The sequence below is a fragment of the Saimiri boliviensis genome, chromosome 16, assembly GCF_048565385.1.
Source record: "Saimiri boliviensis isolate mSaiBol1 chromosome 16, mSaiBol1.pri, whole genome shotgun sequence".
NCBI classification, from domain to species: domain Eukaryota; kingdom Metazoa; phylum Chordata; class Mammalia; order Primates; family Cebidae; genus Saimiri; species Saimiri boliviensis.
In genome coordinates, this window is record NC_133464.1 from 27,017,383 (window position 1) to 27,036,981 (window position 19,599).

The 19,599-nt window shown below is 33.0% G+C and overlaps 1 protein-coding gene across 1 annotated transcript; it reads left to right on the forward strand.

Annotated features, from left to right (window-relative positions):
- The first annotated feature begins 9,954 nt into the window (after nt 1-9,954).
- On the forward strand, nt 9,955-17,409 carry SLITRK6 (SLIT and NTRK like family member 6). Its single transcript, XM_003931012.4, has 2 exons — nt 9,955-10,482; nt 12,979-17,409. Exon 2 carries the CDS (start codon nt 13,003-13,005, stop codon nt 15,523-15,525), a length of 2,523 nt encoding a protein of 840 aa, XP_003931061.1. The 5' UTR covers nt 9,955-10,482; nt 12,979-13,002; the 3' UTR covers nt 15,526-17,409.
- The last annotated feature ends 2,190 nt before the right edge of the window (nt 17,410-19,599 follow it).

Consider the following 19,599-nt stretch of genomic DNA (forward strand, 5'->3'; position numbering starts at 1 on the left):
TGCATATCATATTGTTAAGAAAATATGTTCTCAATCTGAACATACATGTAACAAACTTGTACATTTGTTCTAAAGAGATGTGATATAAATGGGATTTTTGAAAGCAGTAAGAATAGAAATTGACAGCATGGGAGAGAAGACACTATGGTTTCAGATTATTTAGTGAAAGAATAACAAATTATCACTAGTGAGGAATTCAGGTGGTCTAACTAGCATATTAGGATAGAGCAAAATAACTAGTATTCATAATACCAAAAATAATAGAAATATTAATATCTGAAGAGTTTAACAAAAGGCAGCAAATTAAATCCTTGGGAGGATAAGAAGTATTAAGTTGTTATGTGTGTTGTGAGAAGGAAGAGCAGGGTGATCAGGAAGAGGTGATATCACAGCCCTTTGTCATATTTCATGCACACAGGCTCTCCTATTTCAATCCTGCCCTTGTTTGTTCCTCAGCTATCCCAGGGGTCTGCTGCATGCCCACCCATATTACTAATGCATGCCCACCTCTTTAATTACTGAAACATACCTATATCTATCATGGACTAGGAAGGGCATGGCACAGATAGAAGGAGTCATTATTATTATAAGGGAAAGATGACATATCTACTTGGAAAAGGTAAGGAAGAGTAAGAAGCTCCTGAGATGCAGAACATGCAGAACATGGAACATGATTCTAATTCTTATGGCTTTTGGATTATGTATTGCACTAGAGGCTCTTTCCTCAGGCATATCTGAAATAAACAGAGTGGGAGCTTACATAAACTGACTTCCTCTTATTATCAGTCCTTATAACAACTTGATTCTCATCCACAGAGACAGAAGGACAAGAAGTATAGATGACTAGTATAATGCAGTCTGATGAGGAAACTGACACTTATATGCATACCTTATCATTCAATAATTATAAATATATTTCATTATATTTAAATATACACTTGCTTCTTGATTTAAGATGGAGTTACATCCCGATAAAACCATACAAGTTGAAAATATCATAAGTCAAAATGCATTTAATAAGCTACTGAACATGTAATGTAGGCTACTTTAGGCATAGACAGAACACTTAAATTAGCCTACAGTTGGGCAACATCATCTGGCAACACAGTCCACTACAGAGCAGTGGTCCCCAAACTTTTTGGCACCAGGGACCAGTTTTGTGGAAGACATTTTTTCCATGGACCAGTAGAGGAGTGGCGGAGTGGGGAAGTGGTGATGATCTCGGGATGATTCAAGCACATTACATTTATTGTGCACTTTCTGTTATTATTGCCTTGCAATATATAATTAAATAACTGTACAACTTGCCATAATGTATAATCAGTGAGAACCCTGAGCCTGTTTTCCTGCAACTAGATGGTCTCATCTGGGGGTGATGGGAGACAGTGACAGATGGTCAGGCATCAGATTCGAATAAGGAGTGTACAACCTAGATCCCTTGCGTGTGAGTTCACAATAGGGTTTACATTGCTATGAAAATCTGATGCTGCAGCTGATTTGACAGGAGATGGAGCTCAGGTGTGAAAGCAAGTGAAGGTCAGCAGATGTAAATACAGATGAAGCTTCCCTGGCTCACCCACCACTCACCTCCTGCTGTGCAGCCCAGTTTCTAACTGCTAGAGATCGAGTCAGTGGCCAGGGGTTTGAGCGCCCTGCTATAATGTCAGGTGTTTACCGCCAAGATCACAGTGGTTGACTGGGAGTTGTTGTTCACTGGCTCTGCTCAGCACAGAAAGAGAATTCCATAGCTTTCCACTGAATGCATATGGCTTTCACACTGTCATAAAGTTGAAAGATAATAACCATCCAAAGTTGGAGACCATCTGTATATGAATCCTATGTATGTGTGTAAAAATATACATGATTCATCTTTGTGTTTTCAACTGATGCAATGATTTGCCCACAATTGACATTAATGCTTACATATTGAATGAAATGTGTTTTTGAAAAGTATTTTTATTGAAAAAGATGGCCAAAAATGTTAACCGCAATGTGATATTTCTATAAATTGTATCCACTGATTAAAACTGTTGTTCTCAGTAGCAGTTATCTACAGAATGAATAAATTCAGAAGCCAGAGGGAAGCGAATCAGTGAAAATCTAGATTCTGTCTCCTAATTTTGTGGCAATAGATTACCTCTATATGTTTCAATTTTCCCATTGTAATAGTTGACCTATAGGTATCTTTTAAGGATAAAAGAGTGACTGTGTAGATTACCTACAGTGGTAACATACATGTGGAGTGCTCACAGGTATACATAAGCCTTATTTTTATTAACATTATTAATTAAATACCCAAGGTTAAAACAAATGTAGGATAGTTTGATTCTGCTTAATAACTGCAGCATGCTCTCTCCCTCTTTTATTTTTTAAGATAAACCTTCAAATCTTTACAAGAACATGCTGAATAATAAACACAACAGAGATGGTCAATGATTCCTAAAAATTCAGTCTGTAATACCTTGCTTCCAGTCATATTAATATTTGGTTGTTCATTGTTTCTTAAAATCTACTTTTAAAACCCCAGAATAATAATTATGACCTGACACTAGAACAACAACACGTATCATCTATATATTTAGAGTAAAACTTAACCCTAGAGGCATACTGTCCAACTCTTTCTGTTGGTAAGAATTTTTTAGGAATCCACTAGAGGGTGCTAAAAGAGTGTAAATGCCCTAAGCCAAGGCAGGTGTTAGGAATTCTTTTAACTCTTATTAATATTATACAAATCTTCAAGGTTGGTTTTAGATTGAAAATCCTGTTTTCATTCCTTCCTTCTTCCCCCAAATCAAGGATTTTTTAAAAGTTATTTCTACTAATATCAAAGATTAGTAATATTTTGTGGAAGACGTGTCTCTAGATAAAGGAAAGAAGAGCAGGTAAGTGCTATTTTGAATCAATTAATTTCTTAAGAAAGACATGCTAAGATTTAAGTATGATTTTGCCATCAAATAATTGTTTGAAGCTGTGGAATTCCTTAATTTCAGTATGCTAGAGCTACAGAAAAAATGAGGGACTTCTAGTTAGAAACGTCTCTCTGATTGCTATTAGCTCCCCCCAAGCAAACGACACAAAATGTGTCAAAGACTATTTCTTTTTCTGTAGCCAAGTGACTTCAAACTCAAAACTATTTTTGAATAAAGAAATTCGAAATCCTACTCAGTGCAAATGAATATTTTACGAGGATAGAATTTTGATTTATATGGCCCAGGGAAATTTGATAGAAGATACCCACATTTTATCTGTTATTTCCTCCTGCAGATCGTTACTAGGTCACTTCTCCTCTCTTCCTTATGAAAAACCAAACAGAATCTGTCCATTTAAACAGGTATAACTTCATAGAGCATTTTGGTTAATAGATTGTATTGGTTTTATTATAATTATATTAGTATTTGTGTATTATTATTATAGCATAATAGCTTATGCACTATTTCAGTATATGGAAACATGAAAATTATAGCTAATACTACCCTTATTTTCTTAAATGGAAAATATACATGGTATTATTTTATGGGATACTCAAACTTTAAAAAAAAAATCTTCTAAAGAAAAACTGTGCTAGAAGAGATAGTGGAGATTGATAGAGGTAAGATGTATATAGTAAAATCATCAAAAAGATAACATTTACAAAAATATTCATATTTATCTTTATGCCCTACATTTTTCATACACACACACATACACACACACACACACACACACACACACACACACACTAAATGAAATGTATTTGTTTGTTGACTACAGACTGATACCAAACGTACAACTTTCTCTTGGTATCTAGTGAGTTCTTTCTAATGCAAATGCTTATTTTCTAAGTTATGTAACACTTAAAAATATCATTACCAAGATATATTATATCTTATATTATTTTGGAATTTTTCAGTAAAATTTCTGCCAACAAACAAGCTAACATCATTCAGTAAAATCTGTCACTAATAATTTATTCATCATCTAAGTTAATATAATACCCATTGATGGCAGTAATCGTTCAGCAAATGTCTTTTTATATTAATTTCATAGCTATAAAGTCAAAAAGTACAAAATTTAAAAGATACCAATTTATCTGTTGAACTATGCACTTCTACTTCTCAACAAATGTGTACCTTATAGCACACAGAAGCAATTGTAACAAAGTATTTTATTTCTTTTCAATAGCAACCTTAGGTTGCTATTGGCATTATTTAAATTATTTCTCATTTTAGATATTTCTCTTTTGATGTCTAAAAATAATATTCACATTAAATATGTGGAATAAGCAATCAGTTTTTGAATAGCATCTCAAGCATTATTTGTGCAGAAAAATTTAAAAGACTACTTTCACTCAACTATGTGGAGATAATCTCCAAAGAGATTATCTCAAATAATACTAAAAAAAAAGTCTAGCTATACTAGATATGGATAATCATGATTTTTACAGCTTTGCTGTAGGTTAAAATAAATACAATTGACTGTTTGTAAAATGGTTGTATGTTACAATTTTTAAAGTTTATAACTATTAAAATAAGTCAGCATCCCTCAGTGACACAGCAGTGAGAGCAATGAGTGATAAGCAGAGGCAGTGATGTATGATTTGTGATTGACAATAGAAGACATCCAGGAATGTAATATGTCCTGCAGGGGGTTCACCAAGCATCTGATCTATCAAACGTCTTTAAGTCCATGGTGTTTACCTACTATTATTTTTAAGCATCAGAATATAAAATAATTTAGTTGCACAGATTGTGTTAGTACAATTACCAAGCAACATTTGCAAAGATACAGGGATTGATTTATTTATAATTCTTAATATTGATCTTTAGCATTTAGTTATACAGGTGACAAAAATCTATCTAGATACATTCCTGAATGTATTTAGGAAATAACTGTTCTAAGATTACACAACAGTGAGAACATACAAAATAAACTACTTATTTATTTTCTATGTGCAATACACACTATAGTACTATGGAGAAAAAAATATGAAGTAGACATAAGCCCTTCCTTAGAGTGTCACCCTACAATCAAAATAACTCACAATCTAGCATTATTCCAATGCACCTTGTTCTCTTGCACATTGTTCATTATGTATCGTGAAAACATTTATTTACTTATTTTTGGTTCCTTTTTCAGGGTTTTTTTTTTTTTTAAGTTTGCTTAGTCTTCTATTTGAAGTAAAAGTTTTATGAAATTTTTCAATAGGATTTACATGAAGACAGACTGGTCATAGCTTAAGCTTTCAGGGGAAAGTTACTGTTTTGTTTTCTTTCAGGTTTTGCCAAGTTAAACAAGGATATTAGAGAATTTCTTTGTGTTCATTCAATTCAAACCACCAAGAGGAAGTTTTTATTACAAAACTTCTCTTAGAATAAAGCACTCCCTTTTATCAGTTGTATACCTTTGCTATTAGATCAAATTAAGTATGAAGGAAACATGAGACTTACATAACAAATTAAACTTTTTGTTCAAGGTACAATGCAAAAGCCAAGTTTCCTAACATCCATTCAGTTCAATGTCATCTTCGTGGTAAGGCCTTTCTCAAATTCCACAAAGTGACTTAGTTAATCACTTCTTCCTCTGCATTTCCATAGTGTTTTTTATAGTCTTTTTATTCATTATGTCACTTCTTCCAGTGAAACATGGAAGAACACCCTAAGTTCATAATTTGAAAATTATGTAGCACAGAATTTTGAAAGATAAAGCCAGGCATGGGTGGCTCACACCTGTAATCTCAGCACTTTGGGAGGCCAAGGCAGGTGGATCACTTGAGTTCAGGAGTTCAAGACAAGCCTGACCAACATGGAGAAACCTTGTCTCTATTAAAAAGGCAAAAAATTAGCCAGGCCTGGTGCATGCCTGTAATCCCAGCTACTTGGGAGGCTGAGGCAGGAGAATTGCTTGAACCTGGGAGGCGGAGGTTGCAATGAGCTGAGATCTTGCCATTGCACTCCAACCTGGGTAACAAGAGCAAAACTTCTTCTAAAAAAAAAAAAAAAAAAAAAAAAAAAAAGAATTTTGAAAGATGAAAGGCAGCATTCTTCTATTATTATTTTCTATGAACTGGATTTATGTAAATAAGTCAAATTATTTACTTGTATATATGATATACAAGACAACGGACACATAAACATTTGAGTTCAATTTAAGCTATGGAATTGCCAGTGGATTTTATTTTTTCTTATTTATTTAGCATTTTTAAAGTTTATTAATGAAACAAAGACACTCTTCAAAAGGTATATTCAAACTTAAAGTTTTGGTACAAAATGAGAAATATTAATTTGTAAATGTTTATAAAATTAGTGTATCTGGTTCTCTGGAGACTATATTTATGCATTGTTTTGTAAGTTTTTGTAATATTTTACTTTAGCAGCATTATCATGAGTCCCAGTGCAATTCCCTGATAGTACAAAGAAAGCAGAGCCCACAATAGTATCTGTTTCCCAAGAATTTGTGTTTAAAATTCCTTTTAAAACAATCATATAAGTATGTAAAAAGTGAAATTGAGTCAAGATTATTTAATTTTTTTTCAAAGGGTGAAACCACTATCGAAGATTTAAAATTCGCCATAGTATTATCCTCCTCCCAAAACCACTAAGTTTTATACTTTCTAACTTCAGAGCATTTAAATATGCCTCAGTCTATACCACAGATGGTACAGAGTTCTCTCCCTGCAAGCCTTTTGCATTTTTTAATAAAACTCAATCTCACCCATGTCTTCACTTAACCTCTTAATTGTGACACTAAAAAAAGTGGAAAGCCACTCTAAGGTGGAACTGATCCTATTTAGAATGAATAAATCTCATTATTTTACTTTTTTCTTTCCTTTTTCCAGTGCTCATTCTTGATCATTTCATTCTATTTGTATCACACACATTATCGGTTCAACAAATTTCATAAAACATTCTACCATCTAGTCTTTGTGGTCATTGGATATTAAGATGATCTCCCTGCATCCATGAAAGCAGGGAAAGAAGACCTTCACTTCCTATGCCCTCATGCACCATAAAATATGCTGATTGTAGACTGTTGCTCTAAAATTAATAACAGAGGTAGGTTTATTTCTTGTGACTGCTTGGTATTCTTCAATGCAATTATAATACTTTCATGTTGGCCCTTTGGAAATAAACACTTTGAAAGCAGAGATTTTGCTAAAAGTCATAGGAACACATAATTTACAGGTTGTAACTAAAAATAATTATTAATAAAAAAATTAGCCAAGTGTGGTCATGGGTGCCTGTAATGCCAGCTACTCGAGAGGCTTAGGCAGGAAAATTTCTTGAATCCAGAAGATGGAGCTTACAGTGAGCTGACACAGTGCCACTGCACTCCAGCCTGGGTGACAGAGTGAGATTCTGTCTCAAAAACAATAATTATTATTATTAATAATTAACCGCTAATCCTAGCACTCTGTGAGGCCAAGATGGGAGGGTCACTTGAGGCCACCAGTTTGAGAAAAGTCTGAGCAACATAGTGAGACCTCTGTCTCTATAAAAAGTAAAAGAATTAGCTGGGCATGGTAGTGCATGCCCCAAGTCCCAGGTACTTATGAGGCTGAGGTGGGAGGATCTCTTGAGCCTAGGAGTTGGAGGTTACTGTGAGCTATGATTGCACTACTGTACTCCAGCGTGGATAACAGAGTGAGACTCTGCCTCTATATAATAATAATAATAATAATAATAATAATAATAATATAATAATATGAAGTTACTGGGGAGCAGGCATAGATTAAGTGGAAAAGTAAATATAATTCACTGTTTATTATAACTGTGTGATGAATTTATTATTAAAACTACACTAAGAAAGTACTTTCCCATGGATTAATTGGAAATTTAAAAATATCATTAAAATAAATGTTGTTCAATAATCATTAGCACATAACCTGCAATAAACATTTTGGAAAGAATGGCTACATTACTCATTCAGTATAATGATTGAAGAAATACACTGAAGAAAACCTAGAAAACAGCAGACTTGTCTACAATCTTTACAGATGTGTTCCTGTATATTTTAACTAAGTTTGAGATAATGCTGAGTAATTAATTATCAACATTACCCATTTTAAATTAAGTTAAATGTTATAGACTGCTCCTCAATTATTTTGTTTTAGTCTTTCTATCCCCAGCCAATACTTACAGTAAAAATGAATGGTTTCTTTAAAGTGTTTTTAGACAATATTTCTCTCCCTTTCCATTGTGAGGAATTGACCAGAAATTAGTGCAATTGACCAATAATTTATGCACTAAAAAGACAAGATGAATTATGTAGGAAAGGAATTCGTGATAAAGAACTTTAAATTTCTGCTATGTGTATATCATGTAAAAAATAGATATATGATCATATTGAAGGACATGAAAGAAACATGTCAATCTACAAAGAAAGTATTTTCATTTGTCCACACATAGGCTTGAAAATTTTGGCTTCACATACTATGCTACTAGAATATTTCTCCTATGAACTGGACTTCAAAACCTAAAGGAATGCATTTGGAGAACTATGACTACAGAGTTGGGAGGGAGATTATTCTTGCCCTTTCATTTTCTATTAATTAAAATTCTAATTTCTATCTTTCTAAATCATTACCTTGATTTAAGTTAATTTGGCTATCAGCTAGCAGCACATTGTGTCAAAAACTAATTCTTATATTTAGTTTCACTTACACTCTTCATTCTCTTATTTTTATTTTTACTCTATTTTCCAATCCCCTCCTCTCTATCATCATCTCATTTCCACGTTAAAGCACAAAACACCAATAAAATAAATGAGAAACGTAATTACTGGGAAATATAAAGGAAAATGAGAATATTGAAAATTACCACAGAGCACTTATATTTTTAGAGCAAATATGCCACCCTGAGAATATAAAACTATAAGAATCTGAGTGTATATCATTAAATGATAGTCCAATGTGCTATTCTTCTATTTTGATAATTTCAATTGTACCAACCCTCCTTTTTTATAAATAGCCTTTTCTGAAATGGCACCTAGTATTACATAAAAGGCCTCTAGAATCTGTGTTTATTCTAAACAGAATAAACAAATAAAAGACAGCATCTAATATATGTACTTTGAATGTGCAAAAGTTCAGGAAGGTAGATAAGAATGATTTGTTAAAGCCCAGGCTTTTTGAGAAATAAGGAATCTGACAGTTAAGAGTAATAATAGTAATAATAGTGACGATTCAGAAACTTTTAAGAGTTGAAGAAACAGGCAACTTTTAAGATACAACATTTTAAGAATAAATTCACTCTGAGCTAGTACTATACAAATCAGGTTACTGTAATATCTACATATTTTACATGTTTCATTTTATCTGTAAATATATAATTTTCTATTCTTGAAAATGATAAACAGAACTTGATCAATGATAATGATTTTGTGTTTAAGATTTTTAAAATACATATTTAAATAATTACGCTTTTCTTCTAAATAAATATATTAAAATAACTGAAAGAGCTTTATTTCTAAGTTTCATTATTGAATATTAGTTCTAGGGAACAAAATAATGAAGTAAAAACTTACAGTCCCTAACATAAGGCTTTTAGAAAGTTATATGGTGAATACAAAAATTCAGATATTGCAGGCAAGCAGTTCGTGTTAACATTTTGTAATCTAGTTAGTGCACAATTTCAACTATAAATACCAGATTTAAAAAAAAAAAAAAACCATGAAGCTACTACTCTATAGGCAGCATTCTTGTGTTTTCTGCACACGTGTGTGCAAACACTGCAGAACCATGTTAGTTGAAAATTTAACATATTATTTAGCTTGTTATAATAACACAATGCCCTATTAAGCATTTAAAATGATGTGTTATTATTTCCATCAAAATTCACTTGCACTATATTTGGTATTGAAAGGGAGTGGAAAGACCATTTGCAGAAAGAGGAGGAGTTGAGCAGTCCCAAGGTGGAGCTGTCTCTTGTGTTATATGACACTGGCAGATTAAAACGCTCTGATGGGGAAGGGCTTAAAGGCTGAGTCAAAAGCCAAGAAGTCTCTTTATTTACGCCTACCTCCCAGCCCTTGGCAATCTGACTAATAACAAACTGAGCTAACAAGAAATACTAGAAAAGGAGGAAGGAGAACATTGCTGCAGCTTGGATCTACAACCTAAGAAAGCAAGAGTGATCAATTCCAGCTCTGTTCAACATCTTGTTTACTTACTACATTCAGCAGCTTGCAAATGGTTAACTATATGCAAAAAAGTCAGCATAGCTGTGAAGTATGCCGTGAATTTTAATTGCGGGAAAAAGGGACAATTGCTTCAGGATGCTCTAGTATGCACTCTGCTTGAAATTATTTTCAATGAAATGCTCAGCATTCTGTCTTTGACCAGAGGTTTTAACTTTATGAAGCTATGGGACTTGCCAAATAGCGATATTTGAGAAGAAAGTGCACAGGGTTGGTGTTTTCTCTTTTCATAAAGGAACTGAATTAACTTCGAGCACCTCTTCCAGCTGTGCATTACAGATAACGTCAGGAAGAGTCTCTGCTTTACAGGTAAGATGAATGTTTCTGGGCTTTTCTTATGCTTATCTTTGCATTATAGTAAAGTGAGTGAATTTATATGTTCACCTTCTTTAAATAAACAACTTTGCATTAAAGAATATTCAATTTCATTCTTGCTTACTGGCACAACTAACACTGTAGCAGATGCCTGTATTCTCTGAGCAGCAGACATTTAGTCTAACAGCTGGCTGTAGAGAAGAACAAATATAATATTCCACTATTTCTTTTACAACACGCAGTTTGTTGTTAGAAACTAAATATGTGTGCTTTCTGAAGGATCACTTTCAAATGTGAATGTTGAATTGCAAATACAAGCAGAATATTGAATAATTCTTTTGCATTTTGTATGCTACTTAGAGGATTTTCTGACTTAAAATATGTATTTGCAGAAAATATGTCAACGAGTATCTCTTGACCTCTTTACTGCTGTATCAGATATTGTCGGTAGAGAATCGCTTTTCAAATTTGTGTCTGTTTCTGAAAAGATTAGAAACTGTTTCCCAGCACATTTTGAAACATATAAAATTCACATAGAACTTTAAAAATAACAAGAGTTTATCACTAAAAGATTATTTACTATTTTCTCCAGATGCTACACCTTGTGAAATAAACCTTATTCTTTCTTGGTAATTTATGAATAAGTACTTTTAGTGTTTGTGGAAGCTAATCCACAAGTTGAAGACTCCAATTACAATCTGCTTGTTTATAACCTCAGCTCACAAAGCTGTTTAAAATCAAACTATTTCCCTATAGAAAATAAAGTCTTCTAACTTTTCCTTTACATAGAAACATAATATGTTGTTTGGTCTCTTCGGTTGCCTTTCAGAAACTTTGTACTATATGTGTCTTGAATAAAACATTATGTTTTCAGGGAATGAAAGTTTACTTTCAGGATTATTGATCGGGTTCTGGTATGTTTTGTCTGATCATGAATTTTAACTTGATTCAGTTACTGTTCACATTTCAAACAACAAAAAATGAAAACTGGTAACTATTTTGAAAAGTTGAATAGTCATAAGATGTGGTGTTTATATTTCAATTTAGTTTATATAAATTTAAAGTATAATATTTAAAGAAAGGAAATAAAATTAGTTATCATTAGAGCTATAAATGTTTACCTTGTATAACTGTCATTTAAAACTTAAACGCTTTTTAAGAATTGCTGTTTCAGATGTATTTCTTAATGTTTAAGGAACTGGAATACATGATGCTATTCTGAACAATTCCTTTTTTTTTTTAAACCAAATTTGAGATATCATCAAAAAGTTTAATATAGTACAGATTGTTTCAGATTTCATGATTTGTGACTTTAAGCCTTATAATAAAGGAGACAAGCTGCCTCATTATGTGATGACATTCAGTGCCCTAAAAACTGTTTCAAAACCTCATTAGGAAGTCATTAGCTATGTTTATATGAAGTATTGTTTATTCTTTTACAATAGCCTGAAATGTGTGTTAAAGATTAATCTTTCTTAGTTATTATTTCAACCTCATCTATAACATAATTAAAAAGCAAGAAATATACTGCTTCTAGAAATTCAATATTAAATATAATGATTTAAGTGAAATTTCAATGATCACTCTTAAGTGTATGTATGTGATACTATTACACTTATATAAACTGCCCTAGATTGAATAGTTAAAACAGAATTCTTATAGTACTGTACTTTATTACATGATCAAGGACACATTTTCCTCAAGGTTTTTGAAATAATAAAAATAACATATATATATATATATGTTTTGGCTTAAGATATATCTATATACATACATATACATATAATATATATATATATATATATATATATATATATGAAACTAAATGTGTGTGCTTTCTGACAGAAGGATATATATATGTATCTTAAGCCAAAACTGAAGCAAGTTAAAACACAGACACAGTTATTAGATGTTATCATGTGACACCCAGTTCAACAATATAAAGAAAGAAAATGCATGCTACATGCATACATACACACATACACATAGGCACACATACATTATGTTTATCATTTTTACATTCCCTACAGTTCGCTATGCTTCTGGCTAATAACTACATAGTTGCCTTACACTATAATACTCCAGCCTTAAATTTATGTACCGTAAGGTTAAAAAAAATGTTTTCAAATATATAACTTTGCATCATCATGAAGTATCAGTGCTCTAAGCCAGCACCTCTCTCATCTGTTAAAATGCAGGTTATTCATAGATGTGACACAAATAATGATATAATGTTTTACATTCTCTTTGACCTAAATTTTATGTTGTGACCACAATACAAGTTAAAAGTAAGCCAGACATGCCTGACCGAGTATTAGGAAGAAAAAGAAAAAGAAAAAAAAATGACGTAAATGTAACAAGGTACCCATATTTTCATGGTAATCAGTCATTTGGTTTTTGGAGAAAAGCCTATTATTTTGAAAATGTCAGCTTCATCTCCACCTCAATTCTGCCCACTAAAGTCCCTTGCTATTGCGTTTTATTTTACAGAATCAGATTTCATCACGTGACAACATGAAGATGTGGATTCATCTTTTTTATTCATCTCTCCTTGCCTGTATATCTTCACAGTCTCAAACTCCAGTGTTCTCAGCCAGAGGCTCTTGTGATTCTCTTTGCAATTGCGAGGAAAAAGATGGCACAATGATAATAAATTGTGAAGAAAAGGGTATCAAGAAGGTATCTGAAATAAGTGTGCCACCATCACGACCTTTCCAACTAAACTTATTAAATAATGGCTTGACAATGCTTCACACAAATGACTTTTCTGGGCTTACAAATGCTATTTCAATACACCTTGGATTTAACAATATTGCACATATTGAGATAGGTGCATTTAATGGCCTTGGCCTCCTTAAGCAACTTCATATCAATCACAATTCTTTAGAAATTCTTAAAGAGGATACTTTCCATGGACTGGAAAACCTGGAATTCCTGCAAGCAGATAACAATTTTATCACAGTGATTGAACCAAGTGCCTTTAGCAAGCTCAACAGACTCAAAGTGTTAATTTTAAATGACAATGCTATTGAGAGTCTTCCTCCAAACATATTCCGATTTGTTCCTTTAACTCATCTAGATCTTCGTGGAAATCAGTTACAAACATTGCCTTATGTTGGTTTTCTAGAACACATTGGCCGAATACTGGATCTTCAGTTGGAGGACAATAAATGGGCCTGCAACTGTGACTTATTGCAGTTAAAAACTTGGTTGGAGAACATGCCTCCACAGTCTATAATTGGTGATATTGTGTGCCATAGCCCTCCATTTTTTAAAGGAAGTATACTCAGTAGACTAAAAAAGGAATCTATTTGCCCCACTCCACCAGTATATGAAGAACATGAGGATCCTTCCGGATCATTACATCTTGCAGCAACATCTTCAATAAATGATAGTCGCATGGCAACTAAGACCACATCCATTCTAAAACCACCCACCAAAGCACCAGGTTTGATACCTTATATTACAAAGCCATCCACTCAACTTCCAGGAACTTACTGTCCTATTCCTTGTAACTGCAAAGTCCTATCCCCATCAGGACTTCTAATACATTGTCAAGAGCGCAACATTGAAAGCTTATCAGATCTGAGACCTCCTCCACAAAATCCTAGAAAGCTCATTCTAGCGGGGAATATTATTCATACTTTAATGAAGTCTGATCTAGTGGAGTATTTCACTTTGGAAATGCTTCACTTGGGAAACAATCGTATTGAAGTTCTTGAAGAAGGATCATTTATGAATCTGACAAGATTACAAAAGCTCTATCTAAATGGTAACCATCTGACCAAATTAAGTAAAGGCATGTTTCTTGGTCTCCATAATCTTGAATACTTATATCTTGAATACAATGCCATTAAGGAAATATTGCCAGGAACTTTTCATCCAATGCCTAAACTTAAAGTCCTCTATTTAAATAACAACCTCCTCCAAGTTTTACCACCACATATTTTTTCAGGGGTTCCTCTAACTAAGGTAAATCTCAAAACAAACCAGTTTACCCATCTACCTGTAAGTAATATTTTGGATGATCTTGATTTACTAACCCAGATTGACCTTGAGGATAACCCCTGGGACTGCTCCTGTGACCTGGTTGGACTGCAGCAATGGATACAAAAGTTAGGCAAGAACACAGTGACAGATGACATCCTCTGCACTTCCCCTGGGCATCTCGACAAAAAAGAACTAAAAGCCCTCAATAGTGAACTTCTCTGTCCAGGTTTAGTAAATAACCCATCCATGCCAACTCAGACTAGTTACATTATTGTCACCACTCCTGCAACAACTAATACAGCCGATACCATTTTACGATCTCTTACAGACGCTGTGCCACTGTCTGTTCTAATACTGGGACTTCTGATTGTGTTCATCACTATCGTGTTCTGTGCTGCAGGGATAGTGGTTCTTGTTCTTCACCGCAGGAGAAGATACAAAAAGAAACAAGTAGATGAGCAAACGAGAGACAACAGCCCTGTGCATCTGCAGTACAGCATGTATGGCCATAAAACAACTCATCACACTACTGAAAGACCCTCTGCCTCACTCTACGAACAGCACATGGTGAGCCCCATGGTTCATGTCTATAGAAGTCCATCCTTTGGTGCAAAGCATTTGGACGAGGAAGAAGAGAGGAATGAGAAAGAAAGAAGTGATGCAAAACATCTCCAAAGAAGTCTTTTAGAACGGGAAAATCATTCACCACTCACAGGGTCAAATATGAAATACAAAACCACGAACCAATCAACAGAATTTTTATCCTTCCAAGATGCCAGCTCATTGTATAGAAACATTTTAGAAAAAGAAAGGGAACTTCAGCAACTGGGAATCACAGAATACCTAAGGAAAAACATTGCTCAGCTCCAGCCTGATATGGAGGCACATTATCCTGGAGCCCAAGAAGAGTTGAAATTAATGGAAACATTAATGTACTCACGTCCCAGGAAGGTATTAGTGGAACAGACTAAAAATGAGTATTTTGAACTCAAAGCTAATTTACATGCTGAACCTGACTATTTAGAAGTCCTGGAGCAGCAAACATAGATGGAGAGTTTGAGGGCTTTCGCAGAAATGCTGTGATTCTGTTTTAAGTCCATACCTTGTAAATAAGTGCCTTACCTGAGTGTGTCATCAATCAGAACTTAAGCACAGCAGTAACCTATGGGAAAAAAAAAAGAAGAATAAGAAACTCAGGGATCACTGGGAGAAGCCATGACATTATCTTCAGGCAATTGAGTCTGTCCCAAATAAAACAAATCCTTACATGTAAATCATTCAAGGGTTATAGTAATATTTCTCCATATACTAAAAAGTGTTTCATAGAATTCCTCTTGCACATCTAAAATGGTTGAACATTTAAGTATACCAAATTTCCTTGAATTGCTTTCCCTATAGATTAAATACAATTGGATTTCATCATTTAAAAAACATGCCTGTATATGTAATTATAATATGTAAGGAATACATTGTTTATAACCAGTATGTACTTCAAAAATGTGTATTGTAAAACATACCTAACTTTCTTGCAATAAATGCAAAAGAAACTGGAACTTGACAATTATAAATAGTAATAGTGAAGAAAAAATATAAAGGTTGTAATTACATATGCCATGGGTGGCTCAAAACTTTGAACATTTGAGCTTAAACAAATGCCACTCTCATGCATTCTAAGTTTAAAAAGTAAAAATGATTAACAGTTCAGGTGGAATAAATAAGCAAACTTTTTGGGTTTTCTACACATTTTGTGTAGATGATAATTTTAATGTCAGTGCTGCTGTGAACTAAAGTATGTCATTTATGCTCAAAGTGTAATTCTTCTTCTTGGGATATTTTTTAAATGCTACTGAGATTCAGTTGTACATATGATTAGAGACTCTATTGAGTTTGCTTTATTTCATAGGATTAATTAATTCTTTGTAAATTTGAATGACCATGATAGAAATACATTTCTTGTGGCAAGTAATTCACAGTTGTAAAGTCAATAGGAAATATTATTTTATTTTTATTGATGTATATTGATAGATGCCATAAATCAGTAGCAAAAGGCACTTCTAAAGGTAAGTGGTTTAAGTTGTCTCAAGAGAGGGACAATGTAGCTTTATTTTACAAGAAGGTATAGTTAGATTTCTATGAAATATTTATTCTGTACAGTTTTATATGTTTTTGGTTCACAAAAGTAATTATTCTTGGGTGCCTTTCAAGAAAATTAAAATTACTACTCACTACAATAAAACTAAAATGAAAACTCTATTTTTTAAATGTGCTTTCTTATATTAGCCTGACTTGTAATGTAATCAAGTAAGGATTGACACATACACAAACATACAGACACACACACACTCAATAAGATATGTATCTGTTTGTTGTTTTACACACAGAAGTATCCCCTTCATGTTGTGAAAAAAGGCTATTTAAATTCTGGTATGATTAACAGGGAGCCCAACTTAAAGTATGTCTAGCAGTTTTCCCTTTCAAGCAAATCATTTTCTAATGCAATACAAAAGAAAATGATTTATTTCTCTCCTTTCTAATTATAGAATCAATCATAACTGCACATTTTCACAAGACAAAGTGAAATTATTCAAGGTAATCTAGGAATGTATTCTGAACACCACACAGACTCATGCACTGGGTTATGAAGGAACACATTTTCCTTGAGGAAGTCTTCCCTTCAATTTACTTAACAATATTTCAGTGATTCCTAAATGTTCTATTAAATGTTTTGGCTTTTAATACCCAACTTTGAACAAATGGCATAATATATATTATTTATTTTATTTTGAATAAGAACCCTCTGGTTGATAAAAACACTATGGGCTGTGCTGCATGCTATGAAGACTAATTATGAGTAATGTGAATTCATATCATGAGCTTTCTCTTTTAAATTATTATATATATTAATGGAAATCAATCAAGAGTTATGTATTAAAAGGCTTATTGAAAACCAGATTTCTTCATTAGCTTCCAAAGTTTGGAAGGATGAAGGTGGAAATTCTTAAGTAATAATTTCTAAGGGAAAGTAGTGTGCATATGAAATGCTTCACATTTACCAAAAAATATTCAGCATGGTAAATAGTAAAATCTCCCAAACATTATTTTAAAAATTACCAAGGGAAGAACAAATAAAGGCCAGAATTCATGTTATTGTACTTCTTTTACTCAGTCGAATATTTGCCAATGTTTTCTAATTCTAATCAGGTACATAGAATATTAGGAAGACCTAAGATATTCCCATGCTTGGAGAATCCTTGGAGTGGATCCACGAATGCAGACAGAGACATGCCCTCAAAAACAGTCTTCTCCTTGGGATGGAGGAAATATTTCTTTCATCTTTATTTGTCATTAATTGCCTAAAGTAATAAGGCTCACTCTTCAAGTTATAATCAAGAAGAACAGAGTTGTTTAAGAAGCCATGTCAGTACATCCCCAAAATCAAAGTACAATCCTCGGTCTGGATATAACTTAAAACTGGCATGGAAATTACGATGGTTTCCAAAAGCAAGAGATTTTTAACAGTTGAAATTAATGACTGTGGAATTTGTTTTCCTACTGATTGTTGAGAGTTGAGAAAGTTAATGATGGCCTCTAATTCTTAACAGGTTTTGTGATCTATGAGACTTTCTCAGAACTTTGATTATTTGACCTGCATTTCCTATTTCTTCTCCTTCCCACTAAAGAATAACTTTTATTATACTCCTTGTTTGATTGTTTACTTAAGCAACCAATTTGTTCTCTTTCAGCAGCTAATTGACAGATTCAGAATTCCAATTCCTCTCTCAGTATCCTGAGCATTATTCACCTGGACCTGGCCATTTAAAAAAATAATAAAATGTAGACTTTTAATTTTCGTAGGTTTGTTTCTTGATTTAAACAGAAGTTACACTTTGCCCATTGCACATCAATGCAATTTATGACTCATGCCAAAAAATGAAATTTTTAATATAGTGGTGATAGTGTATAATTATATGGTATAAGTCTTTTTAAATTCAATTTATTTGATATTGGTTGTATTAATATTTATTTAACAAATCATTTTTTACTAAATTACATGAAATTACTTACTGTAAATTTATAAAAGTGTTCCTCTGATATCTTTCATTTATCTCCATAAATGAAATGGAAATTTTCCTCCCCATAAGAAAGGATTGTATCAGCGATTTTACCTTTTTTGAATGAATCTCTTATATCATGGAGGAAAGCAAGCCCTTCCTTGCTGCTGTAATATTAAATTAACTGCAGCACCATCTAAGTAAGCTGCCTTAAGGTGCCTGAATACCTTGGCCCATTTAATTAAAAAGGCTTAATCTTTGATTCAGGATTAAAGAATGTGACACAACCATCCCCTTGGCATTAAAGTGCCATTTATAAAAATAATGGTTTATTCTCTTTCTTTATGCCTTTCTACATATTATATGTATATGTATGTACACAGACACATATACACATGAGAGAGAGACTTAATAAAGATGCAATAAGTCATCTCAATACGCCTGTAATTTATTTTGTATTTTTAATCATTTTATGATAACTAATAGGTATGTAATCAACAGCACTTTTGAAAAGAGGAATACCAGCTTGAAGAATTTTGCCATAAACTATTTTGTTTATATATCTATAAAAATAAACACAAATATCCAAACACAGCTCACCAAAATTCCCCGTATATGAGTTTCTGCAAGCTTATTTTAGGAGGCAGGTTTTTCTACATAAAAAAAAATTGTCCATGTGTATACAAATGGTAACTATTTGAGAAGGGAAGGCTGAATCTCCTGGTAATTAAGAAATGGTTTTACAGTGAATTTGAGGGTTATTCTCTATTTCTTTTTTCCTGTAGAGCACTCCTATGAAGAAGTTGGGGTATCATGAAAGGGCAAGCTTTTATTGTAAAATTAGACACAAACAATTAAAAGACTTTCTCAGGAGGAGAGATCTTATATCTGGCAGTCACATCAAAATGAGGAACGAAAAAGCAATTGAAAAGACAATATTAATTTCTGACTTTTCAAATCCACACACACATTGTGAACTGCAAATATTTGCAGCCCAGCTGTTCTCCTTATGTTCATACCTTAGCAACGTGTCAAATTAAACAACAATATAAAATAGTTTATCACTTAA